The sequence below is a fragment of the Leptonotus elevatus genome, chromosome 19 (assembly GCF_054856555.1).
Source record: "Leptonotus elevatus isolate MCC_2025b chromosome 19, RoL_Lele_1.0, whole genome shotgun sequence".
NCBI lineage: Eukaryota > Metazoa > Chordata > Actinopteri > Syngnathiformes > Syngnathidae > Leptonotus > Leptonotus elevatus.
The window spans coordinates 13,817,910-13,842,461 of NC_141257.1; the positions used below are offsets into that span (position 1 = coordinate 13,817,910).

The 24,552-nt window shown below is 39.0% G+C and overlaps 1 protein-coding gene across 3 annotated transcripts in view; it reads right to left on the minus strand.

The window, feature by feature from the left end:
* rbms3 (RNA binding motif, single stranded interacting protein) overlaps nucleotides 1–23,702 on the minus strand; it is a 292,785-nt gene extending 269,083 nt beyond the window's left edge. For all 3 annotated transcript variants that reach the window (XM_086063177.1, XM_086063176.1, XM_086063175.1), the window contains exon 1: nucleotides 22,464–23,702. In XM_086063177.1, coding sequence (XP_085919303.1) covers nucleotides 22,464–22,538 — 75 coding nt within the window. In that variant the 5' untranslated portion in view covers nucleotides 22,539–23,702. The remainder of the gene's footprint in view (nucleotides 1–22,463) is intronic.
* Nucleotides 23,703–24,552: the final 850 nt, after the last annotated feature.

A 24,552-nucleotide genomic window follows, 5' to 3' on the forward strand; every position in this document is an offset into this window, starting at 1 on the left:
ACATTATTGTAATAATACAATTACTCAAATTACTTGTCAAATAATCAAGCCATTTCAACTCTTTAATGAGACCTCACAAGGGGAAAAAATTTGATATATGTATGGCATCATCACTGTATTGAGGTTTTCTTCTGCAAAGAACACTTTTGTCTGGGATGTCAGTCAGCGTATTGACAATTGCCAAAGACAACAACAAACCTTGGCAGTGTAATAATGCATGTACCTTTTAACATAATATGGGGGAGAACATGAGATGCGCGGGAGCGCTTAGAGAGTGTTATGATGAATGGGGGTGCGACACTTGGGGAAACGCAGTTATATTTGTTTTTGCATGCATATGCATGTGGATCTGTAAGACTGATTGAACGTGGGTGTCCGTGTTGCATATTTGTGGTACAAGTGAACATGAACAGAGATCTAACACACATATGTTTGGATTTCTCTGGAAAACAGTGCTGTGCTCTGAGTTCTGTTTTGGTTCATAGCCCAAAGGGTGATTCAGAATACAAGTCAAGTCAGTGGTGCGCTTACATTTGTTTGCATGTCATGATTAGAAATATTTGTAGACATCATCTTTAAAAATAAGAGGAACACGTATCTGTTAATTGGTTACAGTAGAGGAAGTTGTAGCAAAAAATTGTGTTGCTGATTTTTTTTTAATTAGCTCAATATACCGGTGGTATAGTCTATCGATCAATCAATTTACATACATTTACATACACGTACTGCATCCAGAAAATTCCTAAGCTATGAGACCTCCTAATTCCTAAACAAAGCAATGACAGACACCGGCCAAGTTTACAATGGAGCCTTGTATTCGCGTTAGAATGAAACCAACTGAAAATGCTCTATGTAAACACTTTAATCATAATAAACAGATGAAATCGGAATGGAATTTAAATTGGATTCAAAAGGGTGTATACAACTTGACATGCTCCGTCTTGATGTAAATTCGCACTTAAAAAGGCATCTTCTAACCAGAGCTGGTCTACCATTTGAGTGTTTGTTTTAAACACAAAAAAAAAGAAAAGAAAAACAATCATAACTACTGTACTAAAAATAGATGACTAATCCCCATCAAATTATAAAAGATTGTGTCACATGTTAGTAACCAGTTGAGCAAAGATCTTCAAAAAGGCATGCTACTGGCTCTTACTGTGAATGGGTTTAAGGAAATTCTTCTTGCATTTTTTATTATGACCATTGCTTGAAGTTTATGATAAATTGTATGCCCCCGATTACCACTGGGCTCTAAAGCCTGCTCGCTAAGCACGTGCTTACAATAGCTGATTTGATTTGGCTCCCTACTGTTACTCTACTGCTGAAAACATGCATTTGTTAACCAAAGAAGATGAGTGAAGCCAATGAATAGGTGATCAAAACACAAATATACACAACTCTGTACAGTAAAAGCAATGATGTGAAAACTGCACGTTGCTTTGACATTTTAGTCATATTTATTTAGTCTATCGGTCTACATTTTAATCTAGGGGCGGAATGGGTCAGTGGTAGAATGTTGGTCTTCCAACCCGGATGTTGTGGGTTCAATCCCCGGGGTTAGCTGAAACCTATCCCAGCTGTCTTTGGACTGGTCACCAGTCAATCATAGTAATAGACCTGTCCATTAGATGAGACAATTTTTACAAACAACAATTCACAATGTGGTCAATTTTGTGTCTTGAATTAACCAAACAGGTGTATTTGTCATAGTGGAGGAAGCTGGAGAACTCAACTCCACTGGAAAAGCCTGATCTGAAATTCTAATATGAGACCTCTTGACTGTGAGGTAAATAGGTAAATAGGCTTTAATTGGCTGCATGCAAGGGAACACAGAGAATCGAATTATGATTACAAGTCAAAATCAGCATAAAGTAAGATTTTTACTGGGCAGCAATGATGTCCTTTTGAATTTTGAAACTGAATGTGGAAACAATCAAACAGACTGAACAACAAAGCATTAAAAACAAGATTACAGTAGGATTTTGTAGTGAACAGCATCATTTCTCTGAGATAGAGGTGGCAAATCCAGGTCCAGAAAATCCCTGCCACAGTTTGGCTTTTGCCCCTAGTGCTAGCTAGCTAGCTAGCTCCCTAGCAGGTAAATAAGGAACCATGGGTCCTAAGCTAGCTAGCTCGCTCCCTAGCAGCTAAACAAGCACCATGGGAGCTCCCGTGGTGCTCTGAATGCATAGCTTGCCCCACACTCGGTCCCTACCAGGTAAACGAGCACCATGGGTGCTAGCTAGTTAGCTATCTACTATGGTGCTCGTTTAGCTGCTAGGGAGCTAGCTAGCTAGCTCATGGTGCTCATTTACCAGCTGGTAGTGATGGGACGTAATGTGTCGAGGCTTCGGAGCGTGTGTTGAGTAATCCAGGAAGAAATTTCTGACGCGCGTGTCGAGGCATGATTCATTCCGGGCAAATGACGTTACCGATGACGTTTGACACTTCATGGGTTCAGCATTTTTTTTTACTTTTCCAGAGTTTCACACAGCGCAATGCTTCTACGGAAAAGTTGAGCGTCAGTGGGTGTTTTGAGCATCACAAATTTGCCCATAACATGCTTTTTTTTGTCATGGATACTGCTAAAAATAAAATAAAATAAAAAATAAATAAGAAGGTTGTCCCTGGTTTGGCAACAATAATATGGAATTATGCGTTACTTTGAAAATTCACGTCATTTGCATTTAGGTGAATTGCTTGTTGTGCGCTAATGGCGTACATACCAACAATCAGATTTGTTACCCATTCATCTATCATAACAACAATTATTAGTGCTCATGAGCACAATCCCCATCACTTCAGTATTCATAAGCAAAGTTCCCATTACCTCAGTTTTCATGCAATCAATGCTTCATTAATTGCTATTATATTTCCTACATTATTGCTAATTTTCATTACCCACAAAATTTTATTGAACTGATTAACTGCATGAGTGTAACATACAAAAGTACTATAAACAATACCCAAATTAATAATTCACAAAACAAATATTACAATTACAGATAAATACATATACAAATTGGCAACTAAAGCATGCGTAATTGTTCCTAAACCAACACTGTCGTAAGACAGCAAAAAGGTAAAGTGGTTCAAATTACAGTTTTAATTTCGGCCACCAGGGGGGTTTGTGTGAACATGAAGCTTCACGAGCAGAACCTTTTTGTGAACCAATTTGATGGAAAGCTTCGAGTGTTAGCACCCTAGCTAGCTCCCTAGCAGGCATAGCTAGCTAGTTAGCTACCTAGCAGGTAAACGACCACCATGGGTGCTAACTAGCTTGCTCGCTCCCTAGCAGGTAAACAAGCACCATGGGAGCTAGCTAACTAGCACCACGTGGCTAAAGCCAAACTGTGGCAGGATTTTAATTTTCTGGACCTGGATTTGGCACCTCTGCTGAGATACAATATTTCAATGTGACAGCAGTGGGTGGTGGAAGGAGGAAAGCAGGCAGAAAAGATCAGTCAGTCAGGGTGACCTCATGTGTTTGGCACAGGGAATGCCTATCAGGTTTCCCAGTGTGCAGATTCCAGCTTGTTGGCTGCACACCAGCCATGAGACTAAACTCAAAGCTTTTGTTGTTGTATTCACGTGTTGGCATCTATAGGGGAGAAGGTGATTGTGTGCGTGTGTGAGAGTGCACTTATACAGGAGGGTGAATGCTATACGTAGATAAGTGCAGAGATGAATTATGTGATTTCAATTATTCAGCTCTAGCAGGGCTTGTACAGAGCAGGAGAGTGTCAGTCCCCTCGAGTGAACTCAACAGGAGTCCCGCCCTTCCTCACTTTCAGCCCCCCGCCTCTTTCCTCAACTGTTTCCTCTCAGGCTGTTATGTTAGCTCATGATAATGCATGTTGAACTTGTGTAAGTGAATGAACTTTCTCCAACCGGGTGCTGAGAGTCAGCGGCCCATTGCAGTAGGTCCAACTGAATTTCTCTTTTATTATATATATTTTTTCTCGATCCATTTCGATTTTCTCCTCATTTCTGTTTTTTTTGGTCCAAAATGAATGGGTTGTCAATGCCACCATGGGGGAAAAAACGCATTCCGTAGGAGACATAAAGGTCAATTAAAGCAAAGTAAGAGACTACATCCTAAAGCATGGGTCACCAACATGGTGCCCACTTGAACCAGGTAGCCCCCCAAGGACCACATGAGTAGCCCGTGAGCTTGTTCTAAAATAGTTCATCAGTGATGGGACATTGTGATTTACTAGGAATGTTATAGAAGTGATAATTTGAAAAAGTCACTGCGATTTATGTAAATAAAGTATAAAAGAGTGACATTTTTCTGTTTTCGAATCATTGTGGTAAACCGTTAACATGATCATTGTCTCCACAGGAATAAATCTAATTATTATTAATAGGGATGTTCTGTTACAATATAGGTATTCACTATTTGAGTAGTCAAAGATACTGAGTACCAACAGCTGTATTACTTTTGTCATATAAAATTTTATTTAACACATTGACAAAAAATGTGAGAAAAAAACGTTCTTTCTTAGGGTGATGACGATTCCCTGATGTGCCAATCTGCTGCAGAATAGTGCCAGCACTAACTTGATGTCCCTTTTTTTTATTATTATTATTATTACTCTAAATGTTTGTTGTTTTTTTAAATTACAAGTGAAGGCAACATAGAGTGATCGCCTCATGCAGCTCTGTGCAGACAGAACTTTGTGGGCTTCTCTAAATCATGATAGCGGGCTGAGTAAAAGTAAAAAGGAGGCAGCATTAAGCTACCAAGAAATAAGCTATTCTTAATGCAGGACTAGTCTATGTTACACAGTAACCATACAACATTAACTCTTTTATGTTTAATGACGTATACTAAAATCCCAATGAATGCCGCCAAAAACGTTAATTGACGTTAACTAAGTTTTTTTTTTCTCAATGGGCAGTACAACGTCTTGTGCGCTGGTTTGTGAATGGGGTCGGAAAATCCAAAGACATCCACTAACTATGGCCAGCAGACGGCAGCATTGTATCTTTTTTCAATGGGCGCCCAGGGTATCAAATTACATGAAAACATGGCCGATCTTAGGAAATAGAACATTTTCAAGGATGACGTGAATGATCAAAGCGTTTGTCACATTGAATCTGTTTTATTTTATTTTTTCTCCTGAGAGAGCTCAGTATTGTTCATTCTGTAATCTTACCGATTCAACATCATCATTGCGCTCTCTCTTTTTTTCTTCTTTTTTTTGTGTGTGAGTGTGTGCGTGTGCAAGTTAGTAAATTTATGCTCATTAATTCACCTGAAACCTATTAAAAATCCCATACCCTTCACCTAAACCGAATACTTCAGAATCCCGATAGAGTCGTGAAGTTGTCAGGAGACCCGAGGAGTGATCAAAGAAAAGATCCAGCACCGACCAGACACCACCTACTACACATGTCACATTAAATCAAATTCACAGAGCGGCACTAAAAAAAAAAAAATTGTGTTTAAGTCACTGTTGTGCAGGAAATGTATCTTTTCACAAAAAGCTTTTCTCCTTATCTTTTCAATTTCTGCTCAATGTCACTCAAATTACCTATTTTCAAATGGTGATTACTAAAGAATGGAATAAGGAAAAAACATGCTTTTTTTTCTAGTGAAAGAATGGAATCCAATCTTTCATATGATATCCTCCATGTTTATGTAGTCATAGCACAATATTCTGTTTGCCTTGAAAAATGAGTGAAAGTGCTTGAAATCGGCTGGCACTCGCTGGTCATTTGGACTACGTTTGGCATTAAAAGAGTTAAGAATATAAACAATAATCAGAAAGTAAACAAATTAACCACAACAAAAATATAGCCAAACAAGTGTCAGGAGGGAGGGTGAGAGAAAGAGAGAGAGAGACAGAGAGAGAGAGACAGAGGGTTAGAATGTTACTGTCCAATTACAGCTAGATCTGAATTTACTTTTATTCATCCGCACAAGGGAGACTGAACTGTGAAACCTTCCAATTACTAGATGACATGCTCAAAATCAAGCCCTCTAATAACAAAATGTCCCCTCCTAAAGCTCAACTGTTCACCTTTACTAGAGTGTTTAAATGATCATATAAAAATCATAGCATTATGACTTTATCAAAAATAAGTGTCAACTATGCAGTAGTTCCCCTACAATCTTGTGATTGACTATCAAACGACAGACCTAGCTTGGCACACGCTAGTGGCAACCGTCACTATGGAAACAATACAGCACACACTGACAGACATCCTCCTAATAAAGCCTCAGAGGCTTCCCATTTTACAAATTACTCTGGCGACTGCTGCGCTGTCACACGAGGAGGAAGACGGACAATGCTGTGCACATAACAAAAGTTAGTGCTGCTGATACATATCTGTATCTGTCACGCAGTCGACATAGTGGGGAAGATTGGAGCCTGAAGATCCTTTCTGTAGATCCAGCTAGCTTTTTAACTACAAGTACAACCTGTAACTAAATCAACAGATCTCACACTGAAGCCTGCGGAAGGGGTCTGTAGAAGTCTAACTTTCGAGACCTCTTTCTCAAAGGGGAACAAGCATCAACAGACGTCTTAACGATAACACCAGATTTGTGGCAGCCAACATGGCCTCGACGTTGCCACTGTTTATTCAGTGTTTGCAGGAAGGTAGGCTAATGTCAGCCGGGTGATTAATTGCGGCCACAAAGTGCTGCGCACACAGAAGCTGCTCCGAATGAGGCCAACTGCATCTCCTACAAGGGTTTATTGCTTTATCGGCTGAATCCTAATGTGACCCTCTTTCCCTACTGCCCCTCAGACAATTCCAGTAGTGGCGGAAAACACAGTGGTCCTGGTTAATTGCCTGATGTCGTTGAACTTCTGACTGTTTTGGGGAGTTTTTGATGCAAGGCTAACTCAATCTATTCCAGTAGGTTAATTGGACTCTGATATGTTTCTGATGTTTTTCCCTTGATTCGAACCTGGGACCTCTTGCTAACCCTGACAGCACATAATGGCCTGTTGCCATGAATTCGAAATAAATCGCTACGCAGGTATAAACTGGGTAAACGTAAAAACACAACAGTCTTATTTATCCATCCAGCCATCCATTTCCCTCCGCTTATCTAAGGTCGGGTCATGGGGGCAGCAGCAGATTTCCCTATCCACTCTCAGCCGCTTTATCCAGCTCTACCGGTGGGATCCTATTCTTCAGCGTCTTCTCCCGGTGAAATGTGAGCGGAACAAATCATCAGGGTGGTGTATAGGAGGCATCTTTATTCACATTTTTCATGTGTAAGAAGACTAGGGTGACCAGAAGTTCCAAATTAAATGGGACTGTCCCGTTTGAGCCGTGTGTCCTGAGGCGCAGCTTTTACGCTGATCCCGTCCCGGCATTCCTTTTTATTTATTTTTTGGTCCAGTCGTTGAGTTATCATTGCGATTTATATGACAAATCTAACTACATCTCATTTCTAACAGGTAATAATAATGCATCTGATTTATATAGCGCTTTTCTGGACACTCAAAGACGCTTTACAATAGAATGGATGCATTCATGCACTCACACATTGATACTGTGGTGGCGGTCAGCTACTTAAGTAGCCACAGCTGTAGCTGGGGCAGGCTGACGGAAGTGTGGCTGCCAGTGTGCGCCTACGGCCCCTCCGACCACCAACAAACCTTCCGACCTTCTGGTAACTGACGGCTGCCACACAGGTGTGTTTTCGTCATACCTAAACTAGAACCACTTCCTGCTTCCTTGTTTAAGTTCATGGAAATGTAGTCCTACTAGCCTAATGTTATGGTTGCCGGTCAGACTCATGCAAGCCCAGCTTTTCTGGCGGCATATTTCCAGTGCCACAAGTAAACGGCACAGCCAGCTTCCAATAGCTGACAGGACCGAGCAAAAAAATGTTAATGGTGAATGCATTGCATTGTTTAGCACTGTTGAACTGTCAACCAAGATAGCATTAGCACTAGCTAAAGCAACGAGACTAAGTGCAATTTTTGTAGAAATTGCGTAGTAATCCTGGAAGCTAAATGCTAATGAAGGAAATTGAAAAGATAAATGATGTGAAAATTATTATTTTTTAATTGTAGTTAAATGACAAATGAATAAAAAGAAACATTCCCACAATAACAAAATCACTCCTCACCAGGTTGACTAGCAATTACATTTGTCATAAATACTTCCTGGTGCGAATTTCTTGTATATTTTATTTTCAGCAAAACAGTAATAGCTCAAGTGTCCCAAGTTTTTTATTTTGAAAATCTGGCCACCCTGCAGAAAACAGTTTCTCAAGTAAAAACAAAAAACAAAACAATAAATCAATCCACATTAACTTTCCTAACAGATGGTGACGCTGGCGTATTACCGCTTCAAAAGAGAGTCTGCTAACTACAAATAACTTCTGGTGTGTATTCCTGCTACAGTATTCTCACTAAGGCTGGTCCCTCGTTTGGAATAGGTGTCGCTAAAGCTGTAAAATATTAACAAAAAAGCAACAAAGCAAACAACACTTTACAGGCGTATTTTTCCCAAAAATTGTGGTTGAATACTAGTTTGTATGACCTCAGGAGCCTTTTTGAATTTCTAAGGATAGAATGAAAAACAACATTTATAGAATAATTTTGGAGCAACTTGTCCGCAGAGGGCTTGTTATACATCTCCGCGGGCTGATATAAAGTTCCCTATACGGCACGAATCGTCCCAATATGTTGAGAATAACACAACATATGGCAGCTACACAAGCTTGCAGCTGTTGTTTGGGGGGCTACAGATAAATAATGGATACAAGGCTTCCAGAGGGGTACTCAAGACGGCTAATCAAAGGCAAAAAAACAGACAGGAAATTAGTGAATAACTGTTTTTCAAAGCCAGTGTTTCCAACGTTTTCCAAAAGGCCCAAGGACAAAACAACACAGGGCGATAAAAACATTAGTATTTATCAACTGCATAAGCAGTTTGATGCTAACATTTATTCAAAGCTTGTGCTCTCAAATTGGAGCGCATTAATGGCAATAAAGAAAAAAAGCAACATTTCTGAGCAATCCTTGCTTAAAATAATTTTTTCACACACTTGACCTTCATACTTATTAAGGCAGCTCAGGAGAGTGAAGTAAACCCTATCATGTAACACATTTAAGTAATGATATTTATGCAATTGTGTTTATGGTATATACACTTGCTTTTCTGAGTTGTTATATATTTTATTTTATTTTTTGTGAATAGTAATAATAGTGTTTCGCATTGTTGAGCAGAGGTGGCAAAGTCCAGAAAGTAAAAATCTTGCCACAATTTGGCTTTAGCCCCAGGTGCTAGTTAGCTAGCTCGCTAGCTCCCATGGTATTTGTTTACCTGCTAGGGAGCTAGGGAGCTAGCTAGCATCAATTGCTAAAGCCAAATTGTGGCAGGGTTTTTACTTTCTGGACCTGGATTTGCCACCTTTGTTGAGTGACTGCTTAAGAAAAATGTTTTGTTTTTTTTCATTACGTTTTAAAAAAAAGCCCATGACCAAATTAATTACAGGTCTATTTTCTAAATATGGGTATACTAAATGTTCTTAATGTATGGCTTCTCTTCAATGTTCTGGATTATACAAGAAGTTGCCAAGATCCTTTGAGAATTTTTTGAGAAAATTGCTGCAGGGATTTTTTTCAAAGGATGTTCCCAAATAGATTTGGATAAGAATCCACTCATAAAGTCTTAAAACATTGATCAAAGTTTCCAAAACATCTGTGCTTTCTAATGGGTGAACTAAATTTAAAGTGGAGCTAGTACTAGTACTTTTGATACATAAAATCCACCTCCACAAAAACATAATGACAGATCAATTTAAAGAAAGGCCTATATATCCTATTTTTAGCATTTTTCTATTCTTCTCATTTCTAGCTCCTGATCATAAAATGGTCACAGTATTGGCCGCTATCGCGAGTACCGTTACCTTGAAATAAGGTCGGGTATATATCATATCATAATACTGTAAAACTTACTACAGAAAATGTTTTGAATATGAAAGAACAAAATGTAAAAATGGCAGGCCTTGGCAAAGACTCTTGCAATGCTTTGCACATTGACAAAAGTTTTGTTCAACTTGGGTTCATGTTTCCTGCCAAAAAACCGACATCTGCAAGCAGCCCACATATAAAGCCAAGATGTTTTCATTGCGTTGCCAATAGTCTGCTTATGTGCTACTAATTACTTTTGAAGAATTATCCCCCCGCTCCCTCCAACAAGACTTAACACACCGTGGGCTTGTTCCTCCTCGATCCTTTACGCCTGCTTTGTGGCTCTGCTTTGTCCCTGCTAAAGTGTCCTTGCAACCTAATTCAGGTCGCCTACCTGACGAACAGTGTTTTTCCATACGCTGACTAATGCGCACGTGTTAAGGCCTCGAAGGCTGTAGGAGAACGGAAAGAGTCTGCCAAAGAAACCACTGGGGCCAAATCTAAGAGGGTGGTGTGAGTCAGTTAACTCAAATAAAGCCAGGAGAAAAGCCTGTTTGCTCACGGTAATCCCCCACTTGCTCGACCAGGCTTCACAAGGTTCATCTGCTGCACTAAATTGGTGCACGTATCCTTATTTGTATAGAAGCTCATTGTGACTGGATGAGAGGGGAGGGGGGCTCTGACACGACTGGCAGCTATTCAAGCGCTCATGCTTATTTGCTTATCCTCATTCATGGCAGAATTGGCTTTTTCCGGAACCATTTTTCAAGCAACGCGTGACACCGTGTTTTCATTGCGCTTGCCACAACTAATGCAGCGGTAGAGAGTAAATGTTGCAGGCGGTGTATGCTATCTGGGAGGTGGTAACCATGGCTGCCTCCAGTAGTCACAGTAGAGAGGCAGCACTACCATTTGCATGTCTGCGGCTTGTGTTACCTCATGAGTCTCCATATCTAAAACTCTCACTAGGAAATCAATTCTATTGGATCACTTTAATGTAGGAAATGTGGCCTATATTTGCTCAAATTGCTACACAAAGGTAGCTGAAAAGAGGTTTAAAGAGGTTATCCAGTCAAAGCTAAAGTTGAGTAGACGACTATGTCCAGCGTTTTTTTTAACAGCTTCACAGCCTCACATGTTGCACATGAGCTTGAGAAAAATATCACTTTAAAGCCTCTGGTGGCTGTAAAAAATTCCACCAAGTGGTAATATGGTTTCCCATGCCCCAACGAGAGGCGCGAGCCACCAGCTAGCTCATGAGCTAACGGGTTTCTGGAGGCTAGCTTGTCTGCATATGTCACAACCAATAGATTGTGTTCCAACATATTATGACACAAAATAACACTTGAGAGTTTAAAAAAACGCACCGAGCTGTTAGGTAATTTCAGGGTGTAGGCATAGCTAGCTAGCTAGCTAATGGTATCAAAGACAGTTCCCATATAGAAGAGGAGGAAAGATGCATGCCAGACTTCCACATGGCACGGGTTATCCAGGCTGTAATAAAAAATAAAAAATAAATCAGTACTACATACTAGTAATCAGTCTTTGTACACGTTTTCAGCAGTTGTCAAAGACGTATAATGTATTTTAAACAAAACTCTGAATCCATTTAAGAGATGTTCTGGAGAACAGATGTACAATTTCTATATAGCTTGTCCTCATTGGGGTTACGGATTATCACAGGACAGATACAAACAGCCATTCACACTCGCATTCACATTGTCTGTATGGACAATTTAGAGCACAGGTGGAAACCGGAAGATTAATAATGTTATGATTAGGCCTGTCAGAATAGTTACTGCATCAATTTATGGTTCAATTAAAAAAATTGACAAATACTATTTTCTGACTTGATAAATGGTCATTTACATGCATGTTAGACAACTAGGGTTGGAATGGCTTTTGAAAACCATTCCAGTGGTTCTGTTTGTTTCAGTTCGGTTTGCATGTGCCTTGTCGGTTCATAGGCACGCGCAATTCTTTCTTTTATTTATTAATGAGGCGCAGCTGTGTATAGAAACGCTAATGCTAGCCGGTTCAACCATACATGTTGGATAACAGCTAGCCTCTTAATTGCTCTTTTTGTACTAATTCATTGCTTGTTTATGGACATCGGCTCTGTAAACATTCGCTACCCCTGCCAGGAACTTAAAGGGACTGGTGACCACCACTAGTTTCATTTTTCAAAAGCCAGAACTGACAGCAAGACCAGCATTGTATCAATCCAATCTCAGGTATCTTGTGATAGAGAGATTACAGCTTGCTTGAAATCGCTATACGTTTATACAAATACGTCATTCTAGTGCATCATATAAAACTTAATCACTTGAGCTTTTATTAAGGAGAATAAATATTAGATCAGTGTTTTCTAACCTTTGTTGAGCCAAGGTACCTATTGTACATTAGTGATTAATGATCTTGTCTCAATGTAGTCCTAGATGTGCTTAGTGTGGAATCTGGGGCTCTGTTCATTGAACACAAAGCTGATATAGGAAAAGACATATTTCTGATTAAAACAATTATAAAAATACGCAATGAATAATAATAATAATAATAATAATAACAACAAAAACTAGTCGAAGTGCAATTTCTGCAGAAATTGCGTGGGAATGCTGAAAAGATAAATGCTATTAGCTGAATGCTAAGATTTGAATGCATGTGTTTATGAAGTAAATTGAAAGATAAATTATGTGAAAATTACACATTTTTAATTGTGGTTAAATGACAAATGAATAAAAAGAAAACTTGAACTGCAATTTGTCTTAAGTGGGATTTAATCATTTCAGAGAATTTATTTATCGATCAGTTGGTATCGAGCCAATAAATGGGGAAAAGTTAATATTTAACGTTAAATTATGCAAAATACCGTAAGTAATGTGGAATCAGGCGATGTATACCCCGGGAGGTGGTAATAATAATTAAAATAATTGAAAGATAGTTGCATTTAAAAAGGATGTACTTTATTTTTGCTCAATGGCATAAAAAGACAATTCAAAACATCTTGTCTAAAAAAAAATTGGTAACGTGACAGGCATAGCTATGAGCTATGATTATTATTTTGTTTAAGAAATGTTGATTGAACTATTTTCCTTGACGTATGATTCAAAAACTAGCTGTTCTTCAGTTTGTTGTATATAAAGATAAAAATCATGCTGTTTTGCTACCTAAAAAGGGCTATCCAATGGGATGATTTCCTAACTGCTTCACAATACAGAATGCTGAAAGACAATTCCGTGTTTAAAGTGATTTTGCTTCCAGATTTCAGTCTGATAAGAGTGACCCAGCAGACAACAAATAAAGCGTGACGTATTCTGCCAAAGGCATCTCATGACTACAACCAGTGATTAGATGAAACCAGATAAGGATAATTATCTGTGCAGCCAAGCGCTAGATAAAATGTTGATTTTGTTAACATACCAAAGTCACAGCATCACCTATTCTATTGCAATGACGAGACACTTAAGTATTTAGAGTTCTTCTCATACCGAACGTGAAGAAAAAAGGGCAATTCTACTGCAGTTGCAGCCATGCAGGGATCTTCGGGCATGCTGCTCCACAAAGTGCACAACGCAGCCGCTCGTTAAAAATTCAGTAGCAATTATCCCAGCTGAGTCTGAGTCAGCGAGCACTGCCAAGAGGAGCTTCCAAGTCATCCTACCTTGTTGCCACACAACCTGAGCTTTTGCCCAGCGCCCAAAGGTAGGGCAACGGACATGCTGAAAGCTTCCATTTACAAACAGAAACAACAAAAGGCCTTTCCATTGCTGCAGTTAACTTATTCAGAGTACATTACTTATATCTTAACTCTTGTGTTTTTCATTCTATTGCTAGATACAGATAGTCAACCAGCAATATAAAGTTCAAATGGCCTCGTGTTTCGGGTAGAGATTTGATGTATTTACCTACAGGTTGCCTAGTTGAACTCTCTCGCCCCATGTGGAATAAAGCCATCTCATTGGATTTCTAAACGTTTGGGTATATGGAGTACCAAAACTGCCAAATAAAAAATTAATAAATTACTATATATATATATATATATATATATATATATATATATATATATATATATATATATATATTACCAAAATAAATTAATCAAAGTAAATAAATACAAAAATAAAAATAAAAATTAAATAATAATTCAATAAAAATAAATGTAGAAATAAATACCAAAAATATATATAACTAGAAATACATATCAATGAATAAATAAAAACGCTCAGCGGAGCCCAACCCAACACACATTTAGGACCGCCCCCTCATTTGAATAACCTTTTGACCTGACAAGAGAGTCTGCAGCATGAAATAAATAAATGTAAGAGCAGAACATTTTTATCTATTGATTGATATTTATATATTTATTTCAAGATTTATTTTTATATTTATTCTTATTTTTTTAATGTAATTTTATTTTTACTTTTATTAATTTAGGTATACATATATTTTTGTTGTTTTTATTGCCATTATTTTTTGTATAAAAATTGATACATCTGTTTTTATTTTCACTTTTATTCATTTATTTAGTATTTAGTCATTTCTTTCTTTTTAATTTTGGCAGTTTTGTTCCTCCATATGGGTAAGAAGCATAAGATACAGTCAACGATTTCACAAGGCAAGTCTCTCACATGATTGTGTATTTCAAACATTTATCAATGGTACTTTTTTCTCACAGCAACCTGTAATGAGTGAGCTTATACTTTGTGCTCAGTGTGCCAAGTGCTCAAGGACACCCAAAGTGGAAAGTGTGGCCCACTTTTAAGAGTTTCATTTAATCACATCCTAGCTAAGTGTGTTCTTTCTTACTCACTCACACACACAAACAGTATTTGAACTTTTTACACAGCCAATGCCTTTTGATAGACACGCACAGAGAAGTGTGCGTTTGTAAAATGACAAAAACAAGCATTACCATGCTGTGCAGCCCAGAAAATATAGTTTCACATGCCCTCACATTCATATAGTTTATGAAAAATTAAGTGTGCTATCTAAGTCTGATGTACTATGTTATCAGTTTGGTCATTGTTTTCCAAAGTTAAAACGGTCTTATTTGGATTAAACAGGAGATAATCAGTCATCTTTTATGAAGGACTACAGAAATCAGTGAGCTGAAATATGCTGAAATCACAGGATTTGGCCAATTTTAAATTAAACCAGACTAAGTGCAATTTCTGGAGAAATTGTGTGGGAATGCTGAAAGCTGAATGCTAATAAGCTGAATCCTTATGGAAAAAAATGAAAGATAAATTATGTGAAAATTACTAAGTATTAATTGTAGTTGACCGCTCGCTGTCATTTATTTTGTGGGTTTTTTCGTGTCGAGCAGGGGAAGACAAAACATGCTTTACTTATTTCTGTTCCCTCTTTCATTTATTTTCTTTTAAAGAGTGAAATACAATTTTGAATTGAATTGAGATTTGTCTAAGGTGGGATTTGAACCATCTGCAGTTTTTTTTTTTTTTACCTAGCCACTGGGCCATTGCTGCCCTAGAAGAATCTGTGGCGTATGTAATTGTAGTGAATATTGTATGAAGCTGAAAGCTTGCGTTGAATTTGAGTTTTGAATATAGATTGGTTAGTATAGAAAGAAACTTAAAATGACGAATGGCATAACAAGAATGGAGCCCTCAGTATTAACTTTGAGAAAGGTGCTTGAGATTTATAACATTCTTTCTTAGTATCAAATGTTTCATTATTTATGCTTGTAAATAAAAACTATCAAAGAAAAAATAAGTATGTGCTTTAAAAGTGAAAGATTTGTTTTAAATCCAGAATTGTACAACCTCAATGGTGTCCGTTAAGAGGTTCCACCAAATGACTTCGATCTTTTAACAAGTATTAGTAAGTACTGCAGAATTAAAATGACGTTGTCTTTGCAGCAAAATGAATTAATCCCCTAACTTGAGGCCAGATCCTTTCTCTTTAACCTCTTGTCTCCTACATTATTTTATCAAACCTCTCTCCTTGTTATGCAAACATAGAAATCCCTTTCCTCTCTCACTTTTCTTTCTCAATTGATAAAAATGTGAAGAATTTTAGGCATGATTGTATACAAGGCTCCATTTGCCTGATGTTTGTTTAAGGCCATGGACAAGAGTTTTTGCTAAGATCGCTCAATTTGAGCTATGCCAGCTTTTAAGATTCTGTATGACCGCCACATGCTCCTGGGTCACGACACAGCAGCCAGGGTGTGTGCTAAAGCAATATAAAGAGACACACTACTGTTTGCCAGGGTACGGGGTCGCTGACATTAGGCTTGTAATGTAAGAGCAGTTATACTGTATAACACACACTGGTGCCAAGTTCAACTACAATAGAATTTATTGTAGTTTATGTTATATCTTGCACATACAGGAAACAATCGCTTTGAGTAGTGTAATTTCTTATGGGCTTGCCAGGGTCAGATGCTATCCCGCAATCTGATATTTACAATGCAAATGATTCCCATGCACAGGAAACTGGGAAAAGTCACTAAGCATCACATTCCCAGGCTGGAATGACAAAAATGGGGCAATTTGAAGAATCCTCTCTCAAACTAAGGAGCTGGTAGTGCAGTGGTATATAAAAGCGTATTGCATTAACTTGGGGGGGTTGTCAACTCCTGTTTTACTGACTAATTTTCAGGGGGGTTTTTTGTGGATATTTTTGAATTTTCTGTTTTTGTGAATATTTTTTTCTGTTTTATTGAAAGTTTTTTTTTGTCATAAAAAAATATTCCCCAAAAATTGGGAGGGAAAATATTCAGAAAAACAGGAGGAAAAAGTACTCAGGAAAACAGAAAAAAAATCAGAAAAAACGGGAAAAAAATCTTTAAAGAAAAACAGGAAAAAATTACTCCAAAAAAACAGAAGCTTGTGCTTTGTTTTTCAGAGTTTTTTTTTTTTTACCTCTGAATTCCAAGTGATTTGTTGCAGACTCGCTAAAGGTAGACATTTTCCCGCATACCTTCAACGTACCTTCAACTATATCACTTACTGGCTCACCATATGAACGTGTCAATCGATCGGCATGATTTTAGTAAGCTAACAGTTACGTTTCTAGGGAAGCATATTGCATGTGGTAAAGTGTCCTGCATTAGCGTGTCTGCAACAAGTCACTTGGAGTTCAGAGGTAAAAAAATAAAAATAAAATAAAATGGTGCTGTTTTTCAGAATATTTTTTGTTTTTTAAAATAAATTATTTATTCCCCTGTTTTTCTGAATATTTTTTCCCCGTTTTCAGAATTTTTTATGACAAAAAATATGCAGTAAAACAGAAAAAAAAAATCTGAAAAACAGAATTTAAAACAAATTACACACACAGAAAAAACAAAGCTTCCCCCAAAAATTAGTCAGAAAAACAGGAGTTGTTTTTTCCCCCCAGGTGAATGCAATACGCTTCCGTAGTGGTACACATAAAGCATAAAAACTGTGTTAAATAAAATTCAAAAGTCAAGTAATTTGCTGTGGTGACCTCAGATGAGATGAGCCGGAAGTCACAACAATCCTCATCAAAACAAGAGTCATAAGATAACAATAACTTTATATAAAAACCACATGGACACACACAAACACACGCACACAGACACTATTTCAGGAATCAATAATTGCGCTAAAGAGGAGCACATGCTACGCCCCACTGCACTAATCAATACAAAGACAAATGTTAGTTTTATCTCATTCCCTGACTTTCACATTCTAATGTGGGTTAACAAGCACTCTGTGGCCACTGCCAGAGAATGCCATTAAATGAGAATATGATGTGCAGTATATCCACAGTAACCACAAAATGCAAAGGCCATTAAGACACAAGTCTTCACATTTCTTTACCATGCACTCATCTGCCTGAAGCAAAGACAGATGTTGTATAATTTTGCACAAACATCAAAACTATTTTCCACAAAATGGAAGCAAGACAGTGAAAAAGGCTACGCTTTAGACAGATTTATGCCAACCATTACCATTTTTTATGCATTGCGGATATATAGACCCCCCCCCCCCCCCGAACATCTTGGGAGTATGAAGCTATACCTTAGGAATGCAGCAGTGAAGGCAAGCAAATTCTAAACTGAGTTGAACACCCACGAAGGACAAAAAAATGTCTCTGAAGTCGGACAAAACCTACGCGTGAAATAAAAGCCTCAGTTGTGCTTGACTTGATAATGATCAAGACTTCATTGTACCTCAAAAGGCCTCAGTTTAGTGAGCATCAATGCTTAACTACAAATTGTTTAGAATTTCATGTTTTTCTTTTATTTTATTTTATTTACAACACTTACTCCAAAAGAAGATAAAGCCTTAATCAGGTTGTTACAATAAGGCTGGATTGCACCATGGTTTAATTTTAAAACCTGATTCAATTATGGTTTATGTTTCAATGCAGTTGCACCAAACTAGCTTAAAATTAAGACAGCTATTTCTCTTTAAACGTTTAAATTTCAGTTTTAAATGAATTATGTTGCACCAGAATTTGAGAATTAATTTTAAACTCACAGTTGGGAAGGTTGTAACTTTAACAAGGTCTGCATTTTATTTTATTTTTTAGGCGGATAGAGTAAAAAAAATAATGAATCTCCTTGAAAAATTTGAGAGACAGCCTCCATTCTCTTGAATTTCATGATAAAGGGGAACTATTGGTGAGATAACAGTTTGCTAAGGAAACAGTTATGGAGCTGAATAAGAAGACTGGACCAGCTGTCAAACATGGCTGGATGTTCCTTTTTTTCTTTCAATCTGGTTGATTCGTTAAAATTGTCAGCTAGCTGCTGCCAAACAGTATATTTCTGTATCTTTCTGTTGGTTTCTTGTCTTCTATTTTTTGCCCATATTGTTCCATCAATTCAATTAGAGGAAAAGTTCGAGCTTCTCTGCTGAGCCATTATAACGTAGCTGATCAAGTTATCAAAGAACGTTAGGCTAACATTATTGCTAACTAGCAACAATGTCACAGTTACGTGACGTGAGGTGCACAAATTGGATCCAAACGTAGACAAGACACGGGAATTAGGAAACAGAGACTCATTATGTGTACAAAAATACAAAGTAACAACCGAGGGCTGGATTCAGATGGCCTCGAGGAAAACACTTGACGGTTAAACCTTGACTCAGTACCTTGAGCAGGCTAGATGCAGAACTCAAAAGCACAAAGTAACCACAGTGAGCAGAGCTTAAAAGTACAACGTAACCACAATGAGCAGGGCTGAATGCAAAACACATGGAAAACAGCAAAAGTCATTAATAGCGATTAACTTATTTTTACATGTACCCATGTAATAATGTTGCGTTGTGTGAAGTAATATGATTATATGGTGAAAACTGTGTTCAATTTGTGTGTGTTTGCTCACAAAATACTGTGCCATACAATTTTGATGACTGTTTAGACTGGACTTGCCAGCATTGGCTCTTCTTCATAATGGTGCAACCGTTGAACATCAAAGAGCCAGATTTTCTCACGCTCGTGGCGAAACCAAACTGACCTATTGGCTATACTAACTAATCAGGGAAATTCTCACAGAAGCCCGTGTGTGGTGATATATAAATAGGAACATTTGCTTTCCTCGCCATAGGTCTTGTTTGCATGGCACACGACCCCAGCGGCTCAGTCAAGGATAAATCAATCGCTGACGGTGGCAAGATCAGATCTCCGCTGACCTTGGGAGTGAACTGCAGCATAGGCAGAGGAGGCAGGGGTTGAATCCCTGTTGCAACAGTGTAGAGTGGACGCGGGAGGAGGAAGAGAAGGGTGAAACAAGAGGAAGAGAGGGAGGGAAGGAGATTGAGGGGGCATACCCTGACTGAGAGGCCACCGAGATGAGCAGCTTTGAGATAGGCGAAGTGGGGAGGGAGGCAGAGGCGGATGATGGAAGGAGCAGGGGATGGAGAGGGAAGCCATATGGCAGCAGCACAAATGTATTAAACTATAAATCAGAAGGGAGTGCTGGTGAACTGCCAGGTGGGGCTGCAGCCAGGTCCACCCTGCTGGAAGCTCACTGTACACCAATAGTATTCTTCTTACAGAGATGCTCTCACTGCTTCCTTGAATACGACTTCAGTTTATGTTTTTAACACACATTTGACATTTATTTGTATAGAATCAGACATGGGCATGGTAATGTATTCATTGTTTGTTCAAATGTGTGGAATTCAGGGGTTGGAGAAATAAGCATAGAAGACTAGATGCATTGCAATGCTGAGCAAAAGGATTCAGAATCAATTAAAATATTGTAATAATTGTGTATTAAACAACGGGGGGAAAGTGGAAAGTGTGGAAGTGCACCACTGAGTCGAAAGCCAATTTGGCGCACATAAAGAGCACAGTAGTGCAAGTCAGTACACTCTAAAAACAAGGGGGAAAATGGTTCATTTCGTGCAAAACAACCTAAAATGACCCAATATTTTGGGCTATTTTTGTGCAAAAGAAACCTGAAATTTGGGTCAAATTGACCCAAGTAGTGGATTAGTCCATTTTTGACCCAAATTGTGTTATTTTTTACCAAGCTGTTTTTAGAGTGTAAGTAGGGCTGTACCATATCAGCAAATTTTTTTTTTGTATACGTATGTACGTATATGTTATACGATATACGGTTATTTGGTACACGTATGTTTTTTTAGTATACGTATGTAGCTGTGGTATACGAGTACTGCGTACATTTGGTCTCACACGAACACATTGACAATCAAGCCACAAGTATGTTTGAGAGCCAGTAGCAGCAAGTCGGTCTCCGCCAAATTGATTTCATACCAAAACTCAGAGTGACTTAATCTGTGTCCCTATCGCTGTCAGATTCTGAACTCCTGAGGGTCCCTGACATTATTTGCAATACAATTCCCACGCTATATGGTATTTTGTCTATATTGGCCCTGTAATTAACTGGCGATGATCCAGGATGCAGTTTGAGATTTGTGCCAAGGCAGTTGTCCAACAGGATAAGGGATGTATAGTAATGGGGTGTATCATTACAAAAAAACAAAAAAAAAACATTCTGTGACATAAAAAGCCATCTTTGTCAATAACTCTCACTTATATCATTCATCTATCAATCTTCGTCTGCTTGGTTGGGCTCAGCTCAAGTTTGCTCTGTCTTGGTGACCACTTGTCACATCATGGAGCGAGCACCTTAGCTTTCTGTGACAAAAACCTAGACGCATGATATACTAAAGTGTCCATGATAGATGTGTGGTTTGGCTGTGTAATTCATAATTCATCTTGAGATTACAAAAGAACAACAAACAACTCCTTCAGGCAGGATTGTTCTGCAACACTAGAAACAAAATGTGAGTTAATTCACCATTAATGTTCCTCATAGCCAATGAAGGGTATTGTCAAATGTCCATCCTCCGTTGTGAGTGACACAAACATCCAAAGATAGAACACTCGCCATGGAAAAATAAGAACAAGTGAACAAGAAAAATAATCTACCAAGCTATATTTATTTCACACGTTCCACTTTTGGACACATTTAGGTCATTTAACAAAGAAAATGGATGTTCAAAGCCAGAGTTTCATTATGCGCTCATTGATCGAGTCTAAAATATCATAACCGCAATACACAAAAGGACATTCTGTCCTGAAATACCAAATGAGAGGATACGAACAGGACCAAAACATAAATGCAAATACTGTAATTCTATGTGGTGCAAGTGTCACCATTAAAGTATTAACTGGTATTCATATGCGACAAAGTGCAATTTCTGGAGAAATTGCGTGGGAATGCTGAAAATCCTGAATTGCGGCAATGAGCAGTATCAGAGAGCTGGCAATGATGATCAGTTGTATGTATGGAAGTGGGCGTGGAAAGTGGGACTTCGAAAAATGTCAATGTCTGTCCCATTGAAAATGAATGGGGAAAAGTTGATATTTACATTAAATTGTGCAAATACTGTAAGTCATATGGAATCAGACGATATATACCCCAGGAGGTGTGTATTTTTAAGCAAGTTGAAATTTGAACGGTGTAAATCGGAAGTATCATGTGAAAGTTGTTACGACAAAAAAGTGTGGAGAATAAAAAGTGTCTGATATAATAATAAAGGTTAGAAACAATATATGTGGGAATGCTGTTTAGTCCTAGCCTGTTCCTCAATCCTAAGAGCACTGATACAGAACAAGAGTACCAACGGAAAGGGAAATGAGAATATTTAACGACTTAAAAATTCTTACAAACATTTAATTAAAGGCCCTCCTAGTAAATCAGTTGGAGGTTCAAAAGCACAAATGCTTGTTGTCATAATCATATCCGGTGTTATCTTGGAGGCTCATTGGTTTACAGATGAGCAATGCGTGAAGGTTATTGGGTTGCACCCAGTAAAAATTCTGAAGGCTGGCCAAACAGATCACAGCGATCGGCCCTGATCCCGGACACGCACGCACACACTCATATAGACATCCAAAGTCCAACAAGGTATCTGTCCCATGAAACCATCACGGGCAAGGCCAGCTATCAGTCAAGTGCCATCTCCACTCAAGGATGAGAGGGGAGATAAATTGCTGGAGGAGGGAAGAAGGTGAGGGTTTGAGGGTGGGTGGGAGTCAGGCGGGGTAGGAGTGTGGGAGTTTCGACGAGCATGCTGGAGGAATGCGAGAGGAGTGGCGTACCTTGGTCTGGAGATAATTGGGGTAGTAGTAGGTGTACTGAGGGTACATTGGCTGCTGCTCCAATCGCTTGCCCATGTAGCTGGAATCCTTAGCACTGAGGCAGGGAATGGTGACACAGGGAGAGGGAGCTGCACAGTAGCGAACACTGATAGTGGAGAAGTGGATAGCTTGTAGGAATCCTTTCTTCCTTGTCCACACTGCTGTCACTCGTGGGTCCACAAGAGCGAAGGCAGTATCTGTGTGCTGCACAACAGGAGGGAAAAGGGTTGCCTCTGATGGCAAATGTCTCAATGTGGTCCGGAGCTTCCGTATAAGGCAGACTGTCCCTCAGTCTCTCGTTGCTGGATGAATGGAAATATTCCCTCAAGTTCTTGATCCAAGAGTAGTGCGCTGGTCCGCCGCGGGAACCGGATAGGGTGTGATAAGAGAGGTAGAGGATGGAGAGGAAAGAGAAGTTGCGAAGAGAAGCAAGCGGTCCGGTCCTGTGAATGTTTGGATAATGGGAGAGGAACAGGAGGAGAAAGAGAGGAGGAAAGGAATGGCAAAGGAACACAGGGAGAGGAGGAGGTATGGGTTCCCTTCTCTATTCAAGCTGGATCACTTTTGCCTTGGCTTGAATGGTCTTCCTCTCATGCGCACACTGATTCGAACGCTCTCTCTCACTCTGTCGTACACACAGGCTCTCTCTCCTCACTGTAGCCTGATCCGACGGCGTCTTGTATGACAGAGGGGAGATATCCTCAGCACCGATTGCCGACAGAAGCACTTTGTGCACAGAACAGACCGCACCAAGATGCAAGCGCAGACACAGACAGTCCTCTCACTTTGCACTACCAGAAAGCACAAAGGAATCGTTGCCGTTTCCTAAAGATGCAGCACAAATGAGTATGAAAAATCCACTAATTGGTTAGTCCAGTCCACTGGGTTTCATCTAGAAGTCAAGTGGTTTAAAAGTAGTGACTGTGCCCCTTGTGGCTAGAAGAGAAATAGTCCCTCGTCTGCGATCCTCCCTCTTCCTGCTCTGGTAATGTACGTTCCTTATTTCCTCCTTTCTGCTCTCTCACTTCTCTAAGCAGCCTGCCTCGTTCTCTTTGCTTCTGTCACACAGCTGCTCTCTCATTCTCTTGCATGCGCTTTCTCGATCACTCACCCCCTCTCTCTCTTTCTCTCTCTCTCTCTCCCTTTCTCTCTTTCTTCCCTTCTCCTCGACACTGACAGGGCGGTAAAAGGGGGCTCGTCCAAGGCTTGCAAGCACAGTGCCGCCTCTTTTTTCAGCCCAGCTGGTAGGAGGGTCTTAAAGCAGCCAAGCAGACGCAGACCATTGGGCTGCAGCGTTTCCACAACCTGGGAATATGCATGGGAGAGGAGGAGAGGGCTGGAGATTGAGAGGCAGATGGCAACAGAGCGAGCAGTCAATTCCCCCTACTGGATGCAAGTGAATCTACTGCCTGGAACAAAACGTGTCCTTAGATTTTTATTTTATTTTAAATTGCCTATGCTTTCCCTAATGCTTGACTCAGGCGATAGTCGTCAACCAACTGAAGTTGCAAGTCCAAGAGAAATTGGCAACAAAACGTCATTGTGCATAATGCAGAAAATAAAACTCTATCATTTAAAAAAATATATCCAATCAAAAATCAAGAATGATCTCTAGGTATCAGTGCATGAAACCAGTACCAGTGAAGGAAGTGACCAAAACAATAACAAAGGAATAGACTTCCCGTACTGACATATAAAAGAAAATATAAATTACATTTAGGTCACTTTTATTTGTACGGGAGAGATGAGGCAGATATCGATTCTAGTTTACCAGATTAACAGCGTCTGGATCAGGTAGACGCATAAACTCAGCATCTGGAGAAAGGCAGAAAGAACAGAACAAAGGGTAAGTAAGACAAAAGACATATGACAAAGAAACAAGAATATAAGATCTATTTAGAGACGGAACCTGATACGCTACATCAAAAGGCATCTATGTCATTATATGTGAAACTTTGCCTCATTTACTGTAGTACAAAATGTTAATTTTAAATTAAATAGAATTTTAAAAAATCAAATTAAAATAAAAAAATAAAAACGACAATTGAGA